The 13,266-nt window shown below is 50.8% G+C and overlaps 1 protein-coding gene across 8 annotated transcripts in view; it reads left to right on the plus strand.

The window, feature by feature from the left end:
- Positions 1–13,266, plus strand: part of Arap1 (ArfGAP with RhoGAP domain, ankyrin repeat and PH domain 1) — a 64,666-nt gene that overhangs the window by 13,979 nt on the left and 37,421 nt on the right. For 6 of the 8 annotated variants that reach the window (XM_006508186.4, NM_001040111.1, XM_030242973.1 and 3 more), the window contains 2 exons: positions 5,122–5,199; positions 11,057–11,602. In XM_006508186.4, coding sequence (XP_006508249.1) covers positions 11,094–11,602 — 509 coding nt within the window. In that variant the 5' untranslated portion in view covers positions 5,122–5,199; positions 11,057–11,093. Of the gene's footprint in view, positions 1–70; positions 338–5,121; positions 5,200–11,056; positions 11,603–13,266 lie in introns of those variants that run through there. The other 2 variants (XM_006508187.2, XM_011241897.3) reach the window with 2 other exon arrangements.

Genomic DNA, 13,266 nt, shown 5'->3' on the forward strand with positions numbered 1-13,266 from the left:
CCACGGGCCCTCCAGAGCTGGAGTGGGAGGAGCCAGGACCTTTAAGATTGCTCTGAGTCACTCTTGTAAATCTGAATGCAAAGAAGACAAGGGGAAGGCCTCCAGAGAGGCACACCCTCAGGGCCAGCAGGCTCACAAGTGGCCTTGCAAGCTGCTGCCCAAACCTCCGGGGTGGCCTGCCTTCCTTCTCCGCTGGACTGTCTCATCCCCAGCATACTTGATCCTTTGCTGTGTGCTGTGTGATCCCGAGCCTTGTACATTCAGTTCCTGTCTCCACCCGTCAGGCCCAGGGAGGCAGCCCATTCTCCAAAGACTCGGGGCTTCCGCAGGGGACTTGGTAAGTGTCCACCTTACCCATGTGACATTGGGTATGTCCCCAGATCTTGGGATCATTGTAAGAGCTAAGGGGACATAGATGGGAATCTGGGAGGCACTGAACCGATAGTGGCGTTGGGGCTGTGACTCCCTTGCTGGGTTGGTGACACTTGTGTCACTGGTCAGTAGTAGTAAGCATACCATGCAGGAAATGTTGAGCAGGGCCAGAAATGGGTGGTGGATTCAAATTCTGCCTTGGGACAGGGCTGATAAGGTCATTAAAAGGGTGAAAGCTTTGGGTCCAGCAACAGGGAATCAAGCTAGACCTGAACAAAGACTGGCTGACAAGGATTAGAAATTTCACATGACTTCCTTCTAAAGTGGGACTGGATGCCCTGAGCTCCACTATGGGTGGTGGGGTTGGAAAATGAGGCAGACTCAGGTCATCACAGAAGATGCTGAAGGCAGGATACAAGTGGATCCTCACAGACAGACCGACCAAGGAGAGCAGGCAGAAACATGGAGGCCAAGGGGCAGTCTCGGAGGACTTTCTGGAGGAGGTGGTTCAGAGTGGGACCAGGATGGTTGATATACTCGTTGTCAGCTGACTCTTTTGGGGGCTTCCCTATGTCTGGCTCGTGCTGATGAAGGAAATGACACAGAAGTTGTGGATGGGGCCAGGGTTTGGGGTATGTCATTGAGCATTTGGGCAAGTCACTTCCTCTCTGTGGTGTTTATTTCTTCATCCATAAGAGGCAGGCCCTGACTACAGCAAATGACAGGCTGAGGAGCCCTGGGGGGGGGTGGGGGGGGAGAGGGAGGGCACAGGGAGCCCGAGCAGTTGTGGCAGCTGGTGGGTCTGGCTGAGCAACACTGAAGGAAGAGCGGGGTGGGTGTTGGGGTGTACCCCTCAGCCCGGCTGCAGTGTTGTTAGATGAGTGAGGCTACTTCCTCAGCTGGGTGTCTGCCTCCCAGAGAGTGAGAGAGCAGATCCCGGGTGCTGAAGAGGTCCAGCACTGCGGCGTGTGATACCTTGCTGCCATTTAAAGAGTGAAAGCCCATGTCAAACACCTGTGGTTTTCAATAAAGACAGGCTAGTGTTCCCGGTACTCTCTGGCCTCTGCAGGAATGACCACAGGCTTCTGTCAGGGACAGTCACTTCTGGGAAGCCACTCTGACCTAGCTTGGTGCAGGCTCTAGGCTGTGGTTTCTGGGTGGTAGTGTCCAGTTTGATGTTCCTGGAGGCTTCTGAGTTGTGCTTCCAGCTCCTTCAGTAGCATTGTCCCCAAGGCTCTTAGCACCCAGTCCCCAGGTCTCTGACCTTGGCCAGTGCCCTTTAGTGCAGGAATAGGAACTTGAGAGAGGCCAGGCTCTTCTCAGGGAGAGCAGTGTGTTCCTGTTTCCCAGCCCCAGCCTGTCCAGCAGTGAGGGTTGGGATGATCCCCGTTCCCCAGTCAGCTGCCTGGGCTCAGCAGGCAGTCCTTTATACTTGGCTCTTGCTCGTGAGAGGCAGCAAGCAGTGTGACTAAGGAGAGCCCAATAGACAGTGCAAGAGCAGGCTGGGAAGATGGCCCAATGGTTAGAACGCTGGCCTGATGACCTGAATCCGATCTGCGGAACCCAGGTAAAAAGCTGGGGAGGCAGCTCAGTGAGTACAGGCTCCTGCCCTCTAGTCGGACGGCCTGAATTCAGGGTGCACATGGCAGAAAGAGAAAGCTGTCCTCTGGTGCACACACATAGCATAAAAACAAAACAAAATCAAGCCAGATGCAGTGGTGTGTGTGTGTCGCTCCAGAAGGTGAGAGGTTCCAGAAGTTTGTGGAGAGTGAGAAGAAGTTGGGCTAAGCTGCCAGCTGCACAGTGGTGAGCAGTGAGAGTCGATGTCTCAAGGGGATAGGTAAGGGACACGTGCCTAGGGTTGCTCTCTGATCTCAACAATGTATCATGGCATGTTTATGCACTGCTCACACGTGTGCATGCACTCACAACATCAGACACAAACACACACACACACGAGTGCAAAAGTAAGCATATTAGCACACTCTGTCATCCCAGCTCTCAGGAGCTTCAGTGGCAAAGGCCTTGCCTAGCCTGGGCAAGGCCCAGGGTTTGAACCCAGACAGAACAAAACAAACAAGTGTAATGAGTTTTGACATTTTAATTTATGATTTTAATGTTTACTTTTTGAGTGTGAGTGTGTTGCCTGCATGTATGTACGTGTACTACATGTGTGCCTGGTGCCTGAGGAGACCAGGAGAAGCATTGAGTTCCCTGGAAGCGGTGTGGGGGACAGGTGGTGGTGAGCTATCATTTGGGAACCTAGGTTCTCTGTAAGAGCAGCTAGTGCTCTTTACCGCTGAGTCATCTATCCAGCCCCGGGTTTTAAATTGTTAAATATTATCATCACCATCATTGTTATTAGAGTCAGGATGTTCTGTAGCCCAGGCTGGCTTTAAACTCACTGTGTATCCAAAGCAGGTGAATTCTTGATCCTTCTACCTCTACTTCCCAAGTGCTAGGTTTATAGGTGTGCATGGCCGTTCCTAACTTCACATTGCTTTATAGTATTTTAAACCTAAATATCCCCAATATTATTACTCATCATGCAATCAATAGCAAGACAACGAGATATTTTGCATTCTTTTTTTTTTCACTCTCTTCAAGATTCAGTGTTCCTCATTTTGGAGACCATGTTTCAAGTGTTCAGCATATATGGCCGTGCCAGCTACCTATTGGGCAGGGCAGGGCTAGATGTGTTAAGACTGCTTCTTCTTAGCCATATGACATAGATAAGTCACTCAACTTCCCTCTACTCCAGCCTCTTTATCTTAAAATCTCTAGACTGTTCTTTGTACTTCACAGATCGTGGCGAGGATAAGTGAATTTCAGTGTGGAGACACTGGGTAGAATGCATGGTGTTTGTCTTTTTCCCCCCCAAGACAAGGTTTCTCTGTGTAGCCCTGGCTGTCCTGGAACTCACTCTGTAGACCAGACTGGCCTCAAACTCAGAGATCCTCCTGCCCCTGCCTCCCTAGCGCTGGGATTAAAGATGTGAGCCACTTTGTCTTTTTAAAGCAGCCATTTAATTCATCCGCCACTCAGGCCAACACTTTCTCCAGGGTACCAGTTACTTACCATGTGTTTTAGAGGCTGGGGAGATGACTCAGGGGTTAAGAGCACTGACTGCTCTTCCAAGGAACCCAGATTTGATTCCCAGCACCCACACAGTGGCTCACAACTGTCTGCAACTCCAGTCTCAGGACATACATGCATGCAAAATACCTATGCACATAAAATAAATAAAATCTTCAAAATTTCTTTTAAAAAAATCTCAGTTTAAAATCACATTCCTGGGGCCAGTGCTGTCTGTAAAGGGCCACCTAAGGACGGGGACCTCGTGTCTATCCCTTCATCTAAGAAGCTGAGCATTGTTCTGTACTCTTGGGGGACACAGTACAGGATTCCCTGGGGTCCTGGCCAGCCGACATAACCTAGTTAGTGAGCTCCATGTCCCAGTCAGAGATTTGAAAGCGAGGTAGCTATGTCTTGAGTGACACTGGAGATTGACCCCTGGTCCACACACCCCTGCACACATTTGCAGCAGATCCCTCACAGGCCCTGGTACTAGCACAGATACCCATAGACACCCACATACACATAAAGCACCATTTTGTTTTTGTTTTTGTGGGAGGTGTTATTTTGCTTGATTTTTTTTTTTTTTGAGACAGGGTTTAACTATGTAGTCCAGGCTAGCCTGGTACTTGTTTTGTTGTCCAGGGTGGCCCCTTCTTCATAACAGTTCTTCTGCCTAAGCCTCCTAAGTACTGGGAACCAGATGTGTACCACCACACCTCGTTCCATGTCCCTGGGGTTTTGTTTTGTTTTGTTTTGCTTTGTTTTGTTTTCCGAGACGGGTTTCTCCGTTTAGTCCTGGCTGTCCTGGAACTCACTTTGTAGACCAGGCTGACCTCGAACTCAGAAATCCGCCTGTCTCTGCCTCCCAAGTGCTGAGATTAAAGGTGTGTGCCACCACCGCCTGGCCCATGTCCCTGTTTTAACCCTGTTCTAAGCAGTGACTGTTGTAGCATCTACTTACCATAAATAAATGGTCATGAGTGCCTCCAAAGCCATTGTGCAGGGCCCAGCAGTTACTAGGACACTTCTGCCCTGGTTTTGCCCCAGGGAGGGGTCTGTCCATTCTACTGTGCTCACGGCCCCCCCCCCCCCCCCCCCACCTCACAGAGCCTGGTCCTTGTGAGCGGCAGGAGCATGGGTCTGTCAGCTAGCCTGTTCTCTCTTCCTCTGGAAACCCCCTATTGGCTCATTCTCCTCAACCCTTCTCATGTCCTTGCCCCAGTTTGCCACACTTTTGTCTCAGCCTGCTTCATGGCCTCCAGATTAGTGTGGTCTTGTGTTCCTGTGTCCCCAGCTCTCCTGTCAGGAAAGCATCCTACCCTCTTGCCTCCCTCCCTGATGCAGTCTCTTTGCCAGACTCCTGTGTAGGCAGTCCACCGCTGGGGTCCCAGCCCTGAGCCTGTTAGTAACTGCATGTCTTACCTCTTAAAGGGACCGCCCCATCCCAACCTCCCATCCCTTCTCCTGGAAGGAGTTTCTCTGGTCTTACTCCATGGCCAGCATCCTGGTGCTCTGGAGCCTTCTCTCTGCCTGCTCTCTTTCTTTACCTCCTCCTTGGCTCTACTTTCTTTCCCTGTCTCTGGTTTGCCCCACTTCATCCCCCTTTCCCTTTCTCTCTCCTCCTAGCATTGCTTGTCTCATTGATTTTCTCCCCCATCTCTGTCCCTGCAGCTCCCACCTCAGAGCATCATGAGGAGCCCTTGGGACTAGGAACAACCTCCTTGGAGGACCAGGTGTCCTTGGTGGCAGGTAAGTGAGGAGCTGGGATCCTGAGGTGGAAGTTTCATGGAGACTGAGACTCGGGCTTTTATATTCTGTTTGGGGAGCTGATGTTGTAGGCAGAAGATGAGGCCTGAAAACCTGGTAAAGCCTCTCTGAGGGGCTCTGGGAGGAGAGGGCAGGTTCCCAGGCTGACTGATTGGTGTCTCCTCCTTGCTTGCTGAGTTTTGGTTTCTTTTTCATTCCCAAGCAGTCTTGATGATAATAGCCCTCCCCCTTTTCAACATTTATTTTGTTTGTGTGTGTATGTATGTGTGTGTATGTGTGTGTGTGTGTGTGTGTGTGTGTGTGTGTGTGTGCTGTGCTGTGCTCTCTGGTGCCCTAGCATGTATATGGAAGTCAGAGGACACCTTGTAGGAATCTGAAGGAGTGTTCCCTGCTTCCGCCCTAGGGATTGAACTCAGGTCATCACCTTTACCCACTGAGCAACACGTTCTCTTAAAATTGAATTCATTTTGGGGTCTTGTGGCACAAAATCAAAAAGAAGGACCTAAAAGGATCCTGTCTCCTCACCTGCCATTTCTCCCCAAGCATAGCTTTTGTTTGTTTGTTTTTGTTTTTCTGAAACAGGGTTTCTCTGTGTAGCCCTGGCAGTCTTCGAACTCACTCTGTAGACCAGGCTGGCCCCTGCCTTCTGGGTGCTGGGATTAAAATCATGTGCTGCTGCCACCACCTGGCCCAAATGTAGCTTCTTATGCATCTCCCAGATGTGTGTGCTGTGGTTTGTTGTTGTTTGTTTTGCTTTAGCTCAGATGTTTATACAGTGATGTTCTGCACCTTGCTTTTTATGCTCAAGCGTACATCTTTAACATCAGTTTATATAAACCTTAGGGCCTTACCCAGTTTCAGGTTTTCAGTTTGGAAATTGCTTTCAGGTTCTAGTTCAACCGTGGAAGATCTTCTTCCTGCTATTATGCGATTGAGGGCCGCTGTCCCCAAGAACACTGAGTGTATTTGTGACTGTTCTTTTAAAACTCACATAATTGAACACTAGGTGGCAGAATATAGAAGGAGCCATCTTCCTCCACACCAAGGTAGTTTACTCCAGGGAAGCTGAAGTTTTTGTGTTCAAGGTCGTTCTAGGACTCAGAGAGGGGCCCGAGCTATGCAAGGTCCTATGTTCAGTTGATTTTTCAAACAGTAAGATATTCTTGTGTTCTCTTCCCTCAAAAGATCATCTGTGTTTCTGTCCCTGTCCCCTCAGCACCTCTCAGCCCTTAACTTCCTTTCTGTAAGGAGAGTTCCTTCGTGTGACCTTGCCTCCTGTCTCTGGAGACACATGGACACACTTATCCTGACACTCAATTTGTCGTTACTGTTGTTGGCTCTTCTTGTATGTACAAGGCAGAATGTAACAACCCTGTTTTGGTTCTTGGTCACATAACAGGGAGCTCATTCATGCCAGTGTAAAAGGATCTTCCTCATTTTCCTAGCCACTTGGTATTTTATTGCATGATTACCCCCTAATTTAGTCATCCATTTCCTGACTGATGGGCATTTTGGTTATTTCCATCTTCTATAAAACACACAGTTTGGTCGCTGATAAACTTCCATATGTGCTGCTTTGGACGGGTGCCAGTAACACTGCAGGAGAAACACCTTTATTTGTGTTTTAACCCAGGGTGACTAGGTCAAAAGGCAGCAGCAGAGGGGCTCTTCTAGTGGCTATGATATTGCCCTTCCTGGAGGCACCCCTGCCAGTCAGGGAGGATGTGCCTACCCCGTGCTGTGTATATTCAGGCTCTTTGTGTTGGTAGCATGCTGGGTGGAAGTCAGAATTTTACCTTTGTGTGCTGTTGAGTGTCCTGTCCTGTGTTTAAAGGCTGTGTGTGTTCTGAACTTCTCTGTTCAGATTATTCCCCACTGCCCCACACCATTCTCTCTCCATTAGTTCCGTGTCTGTTGCTGTAATAAACACCATAACCAAGAACAACTTGGGGAAGAAAGGACTTGTTTCATCAAACAGCCTAAATCATGAAGGGAAGTCAGGGCAGGAACTCAAGGCAGAAACCTGGAAGCAGGAACTGAAGCAGAGCCCAGGGAGGAGTGCTACCTGCTGGCTTGCTTCTCATGGCTTGCTCAGCCTGCTTCCTTATAGAAGCCAAGGACCACCTGCTCTGGAGTTGCAAGGCTCTCAGTGGTCCTGGTCCTTGCACATCAATCATTAGTCAAGGTGTCTGTCCCACAGACTCGCCCACAGGCCAGTCTGATGGAGGCAATTCCTCAATTAGCATTTCCTCTTCCCAGTAACTCTAGCTTGTGTGGAGTTGACAAATTACAATGTGCTCACTCTTGTGTGCTTCCTTACCCACTTGGGTTCCTATTCTCTCCCCCTCCCCACCATCCCCCCTCTCCCCGCCCCCTCCTCTCTCCTTTTCATTTGTAAGAGAGTTTCAAGTAGCCCAGGTAGGCTTTAAATGAATACTGTCTTCCTTCAGCCTCCTGAGCGCTGGGATTACAGGTCGGCTCTTCCAAGCCCAGCTAATGTCCTGTTTCTAGGTGCTTCTCAGCCTTTGGGAAGTAAGGGGCCAGGGAACACCTCCTCGGTGGTTTCTTACCTCCCACTTTGTTTATAGTGGGTTCTACCATGCAGAGTAGCTTGACATGACACTTAATGACAAGGACTGTCTGGGGGAAAATGTAGGGAGCGACAGGGACGTGGCTGGATTGGTAGAGTGCCCTGTTAAGGAACAGAAAGCTCTAAGTTCAATACTCAGCGATGCATAGCAGGGTGTGGTGGCACATGCCAGTAACTGGCAGGTGGAGGAGGAAGGCTTTGAAGATCAACATCATCCTCAGCTACCAGGGGAGTTTGAGACGAGAGAATCAATACATACTTATGTGATGACACCTATCCTGTTTGTCCGGGTCATCTTATTTGTGTGTGTTTTGTTTGCATGTTAGACTGCCCGTCATGTGTGCCTGGTGCATGAGGAGTGTGTGTTGGATGCCTAGGGACTGGAGTTACTGACTACTGTGAGCTACCATATGGGTGCTAGGGAATCAAACTTGGGTCCCTTGGAAGAGCACCCAGCGCTCTTATCCACCAAACAAGCTTTTCAGCCCCATATACAGCCCCCCCCCCTTTTAAGTCCTCAGACTTTTATTCAGGTAGCTTCTCTGACTGCCTTCTTCTCCCGTGTGAGAACATTTTTAACTCTTCCTGTTCCCTTCTGTCCTTCGCTCTCTTCCCCTCGCTGGGAATCAGCCCATCAAGTGCACTGGGACAGAGCTGTGTCGCCTCTCTTGGTATTTTGTGTTTTGTGAGACTGTTGTTGAGTTGGGTCTTTCATCCTGGTTCCCACCTGGTTACGGCACAGAAATGCCGCCATCTGTTGTGTTAACTTTGAACTCAGCGATCATACCAAACTCTTCTATTTGTGCTCATAAGTTTCTCAGAGAAGGAACTTGGGCTCCCATCTCAAAACTCTTATGGGCAACTGTGGATGGTTTATCTGTCCTGGTTTATATTTGCAACCATTTGCTTATCTGTGGTTGCCTAGAACTTTCAGAGCAAGCTGGACAATAAACCCAATGACAAAATCACTGTCTTGTTCCTCACTGTAATGGGAATGTTTTTCAGATTTTATTTTTAATTATGTGCATATGTGTGTGTTCCTGCTTGTTGGTATGTGTGCCACATGTATGCAGGTTCCTTCAGAGGCCAGAAGAGGGCACTGGATCCCTGGGGGACTAAAGTTACAGGTGGTTGTAAGCCATCCAACATGGTTGCTGGTCCTCTGGAGGAGCAGCGAGTGCTCCTGACCTCTAAGCCATGTCTCCATGCCCCTGCAATTGGACTTTTCTCGTAGTTTGAGGTTATATGAGGTTTGTTTAAGTCTGTTAAGTTAGCTCAGTGCTGAACCCTACCATCACCTCCTCAGTGCTGTGGGGATGACCAAGAGCCTTCACTCTTTGGATCTCTTAGTTGCCTCTTCCTGTCTTCCTTGGACTCTCAGCAGAAAGAGGCTCTCAAGTTCTTGATATGAGGGTGAGTTCCCACTGCTCAGTGCCTGGTGTGAGGGAGAGTTCCCACTGTCCAGTGCCTGGTGTGAGGGTGAGTTCCCACTGCTCAGTGCCTGGTGTGAGGGTGAGTTCCCACTGCTCAGTGCCTGGTGTGAGGGAGAGTTCCCACTGCTCAGTGCCTGGTGTGAGGGAGAGTTCCCACTGTCCAGTGCCTGGTGTGAGGGTGAGAGTTCCCACTGCTCAGTGCCTGGTGTGAGGGTGAGTTCCCACTGCTCAGTGCCTGGTGTGAGGGTGAGTTCCCACTGTCCAGTGCCTGGTGTGAGGGTGAGTTCCCACTGCTCAGTGCCTGGTGTGAGGGAGAGTTCCCACTGCTCAGTGCCTGGTGTGAGGGAGAGTTCCCACTGTCCAGTGCCTGGTGTGCGGGTGAGTTCCCACTGTCCAGTGCCTGGTGTGAGGGTGAGAGTTCCCACTGCTCAGTGCCTGGTGTGAGGGTGAGTTCCCACTGTTCAGTGCCTGGTGTGAGGGAGAGTTCCCACTGCTCAGTGCCTGGTGTGAGGGTGAGTTCCCACTGCTCAGTGCCTGGTGTGAGGGAGAGTTCCCACTGTCCAGTGCCTGGTGTGAGGGTGAGTTCCCACTGTCCAGTGCCTGGTGTGAGGAAGTGTTCCCACTGTCCAGTGCCTGGTGTGAGGGAGAGTTCCCACTGTCCAGTGCCTGGTGTGAGGGTGAGTTCCCACTGTCCAGTGCCTGGTGTGAGGGAGAGTTCCCACTGCTCAGTGCCTGGTGTGAGGGTGAGTTCCCACTGCTCAGTGCCTGGTGTGAGGGAGAGTTCCCACTGTCCAGTGCCTGGTGTGAGGGAGAGTTCTCATTGTCCAGTGCCAGGCTGCTTTGATGACTGAGTCAATGAACGAATGGATGAACAAATTAATGTGTTTGTTTGTTTGTTTGCTTGTTTTTTAACTCTGTCTTGGTGGTAGGGGAGGGGATTGCACAGAAGGCCAGGATCCAGAGGCTGTGTGGCCTGGAACCTTCAGGGGCTCCTTTCCGAGGGGTCTTCCCCCCTCCCCCCAGGCACTCCACTTAAGGGACATGGAGGCCAGCAGTGTGGCCTTCCATCCCACATGTGCTCACTGAGCCTCCAAACCTGGCCCTCACCTGGGGATAGGTGCCTCACAGGGATTGGGCCCTGGCCTGTGTCTTGCAGAGAAGAGTGAGTACGGGTGTCTTGCCTAGTACCGACCATGCCATTTCTCATGGCAGTAGCTGAGCCTGTAGGTAGGGGGTGTGATGGCTGTAGAGGAGATGATATGTGAAGAAACCTTGAGTAGATGCTACAAACACAGGGACTCACAGAGTAGGGAGACGAGGGTTATTCTGTCAGGCCTGGCAGCTCAGCTTTGCCTGGTATGTAGTCACAGTGTAGATCTACAAGAATAGAACTGGGGTTGGGCATTGTGGCACACACCTATCGTCTCAGTGCTCAGGAACCTGAGGGAGGAGGACTGATGTAAGTTCAGGCTAGCCTGGGCTACGTAGTAAGTTTAGGGCTAGTTCAAGGCCAGAGCCAAAGAGGCACATAGCAAAATCCAGGGTCAAAACATGAAAGCCACTAACAGCGAGAGAATAGACTTTGAGTTCATGGCATAAGCAGGTCTGGGTATTTCAGTTTTCAGCTTTCAAGGCTTTTGTCTTTCAGGATTGTAGTCTCTGGGATTTAGGCTTTAGATTTTGTTCTGTTGGAATTCTGCCTTTGAAATTATAACATTCAGGATTCGAACCAGCATAGTGTGGAAGCTCACAGAGCGACACTGTTGGCCATGTTCCCCGGGTTGCTGCGCCTCTCACCTGTGACCTTCTGTTCCAGGTCTGAGCCTAGCCCTGGGCCTCTGCTGACAGAAGCCATGGCAGAGGGTTACGATGCCGCACTGTCTGTAGCTGAGTGGCTGCGGGCACTTCACCTGGAGCAGTACACGGCACTCTTTGAGCAGCACGGACTGGTGTGGGCCACCGAGTGCCAAGGCCTCAGCGATGCTGGCCTGCTAGACATGGGCATGCACCTCCCCGGCCACCGCCGCCGCATCCTGGCTGGTCTTCACCGCGCCCATGCACCCCCAGTCCCTCTGCCTCGCCCCGCCCCACGGCCCGTGCCGATGAAGCGACACATCTTCCGTTCACCACCTGTGCCCGTCACTCCACCAGAGCCGCCGCCCACAGCTGGAGAGGATGAGGGTCTGCCTGCCGCTCCACCTATCCCACCCCGCAGGAGCTGCCTCCCACCTGCCTGCTTCACTCCGACATCCACAGCCGCCCCAGATCCTGTGCTGCCCCCACTGCCTGCCAAGAGACACTTGGTAGAACCCAGCGTTCCTCCTGTCCCTCCTCGAACCGGACCCCCCTACCCACAGGCCAGGTGAGTGACATCACGGCTGGTGGGTGGAAAGACCTAGAATGCAGAGGAACCAGGGTTGGAGGAATGACCCTGACTGCTGGTGGGGACACAGGTTTAGAGAGAAGAGAGCAGGGCCAGGCCAGGGCAGAGTTGGGTAAGGGGCAGACGGGAGGATAGCCAGGACTTAAGGATACCTAGATATGTGTAGAAAGAGCAGGGGAGCCACCAGGGTCGCGAGTGTCTATCCCAGCAATAGGGGGGACCCAAATCCCAGGACCTGTCTGAGCGGCAGCCTGCTTAACCTGCTTACTGTCGGTCCTCTTCAGAATTCCTTCTCCTCTCTCCAGCTAGTCTCCTCCTTGCTTCCCCGAACTTTTCCCACTTTCTATGGACACTCCACTACTCATTCCTCCCAGCTCTCGGCTGTTTGCTCTGGTGCCAGCCAGAGAAGCGTCTAAAGTCAGGCTCCTTTGGAGTTTTGAAGGGATGTGCTGTCAGAGGTCTCTTGTCCTTGTCACTGCTGGACGGTGTTGGTGAATTTCATTGATGTCTGCAGCAAGCCTTCTGTGGAAGGTGGGAATTGTGTTCTGATTTCTAGCTGGGAACCTGAGGCTTGGGAAGGACTAGCTGGATCCATGCAGGCGTGTGGGAGTGATGGGAGGTGGGGGCAGGGTGCACTTTTGTGGAGAAAACCTGTGAGGTTTTGTCCATCTAGAGAGTAGCATTGAGTCAGAGGATCTTCTAGCCCAAGCCAGGTCTGAAATTATGAGATGTAATTGATGGAAGAAATCACAAGATGTTTTTTGTTTCCTGGATCCTTGGGACCCTGTTTCCACAGTATAGATTCATGGTTCTTAGTGCTATTGTACCCTCTAGTGGCCATTCTCCTGAGTGCAGAAGAGAGAGAGAGAGAGAGAGAGAGAGAGAGAGAGAGAGAGAGAGAGAAGACTCAGAGTTGCTGGAATTCAAGATACCCTGGATTTACCATGCCACATCCCTTTTCTCCTGCCTTCTCCTAACCCAGGGTGTAGATTTTGATTTTTTTTTAACCTTAATTTTAAATGTTTTAACCTCCTTTCAAGTCCACCATCCACCAGAGGTAATAGAAAAGAAAGGTTATTAGTATATGGGAGCAGTGGACCTGTTTAGAAATTCTTTTTTGGAGCAAATCTCATTTGAATTGTTAGGATACCAGTAGTTCAGGTCACAGAGATCATCAGTGGCAGCTCGATCGACTCCTGAGCATTTTACAAGTTTACTAGCAGTCTAGTTGGTAGTGTCAGGTTAGCAAACAGGAATCAGTAGCGGTGGCAGGACCTAGCAGTGACAGCCGGGTCTCAGCTGAATTGGCATGAGTCAGCAGGAGGGACCAGGACCATCAGAGAAGGCAGGGGCATTTTTTTTTTCAAGACAGGGTTTCTCTGTATAGCCCTGGCTGTCCTGGAACTCACTTTGTAGACCAGGCTGACCTTGAACTCAGAAATCTGACTACCTCTGCCTCCCAAGTGCTGGGATTAAAGGCATGCGCCACCACTGCTCCGCCAGGAGAAATTCTTGGCTGTGCCTTTCTCAGTGAAGCAGAGATCAAGAAGCCCCTGTCTCTGTCCGTTGGGTCCTTTTTATACTCCCCCCAAAAGTCATGCGTCTTCCACGGGTCTTGTCTCAGCGTGTGAGTCTGTCTTAGC

The sequence above is a fragment of the Mus musculus genome, chromosome 7, assembly GCF_000001635.26.
Source record: "Mus musculus strain C57BL/6J chromosome 7, GRCm38.p6 C57BL/6J".
Classification (NCBI taxonomy): domain Eukaryota; kingdom Metazoa; phylum Chordata; class Mammalia; order Rodentia; family Muridae; genus Mus; species Mus musculus.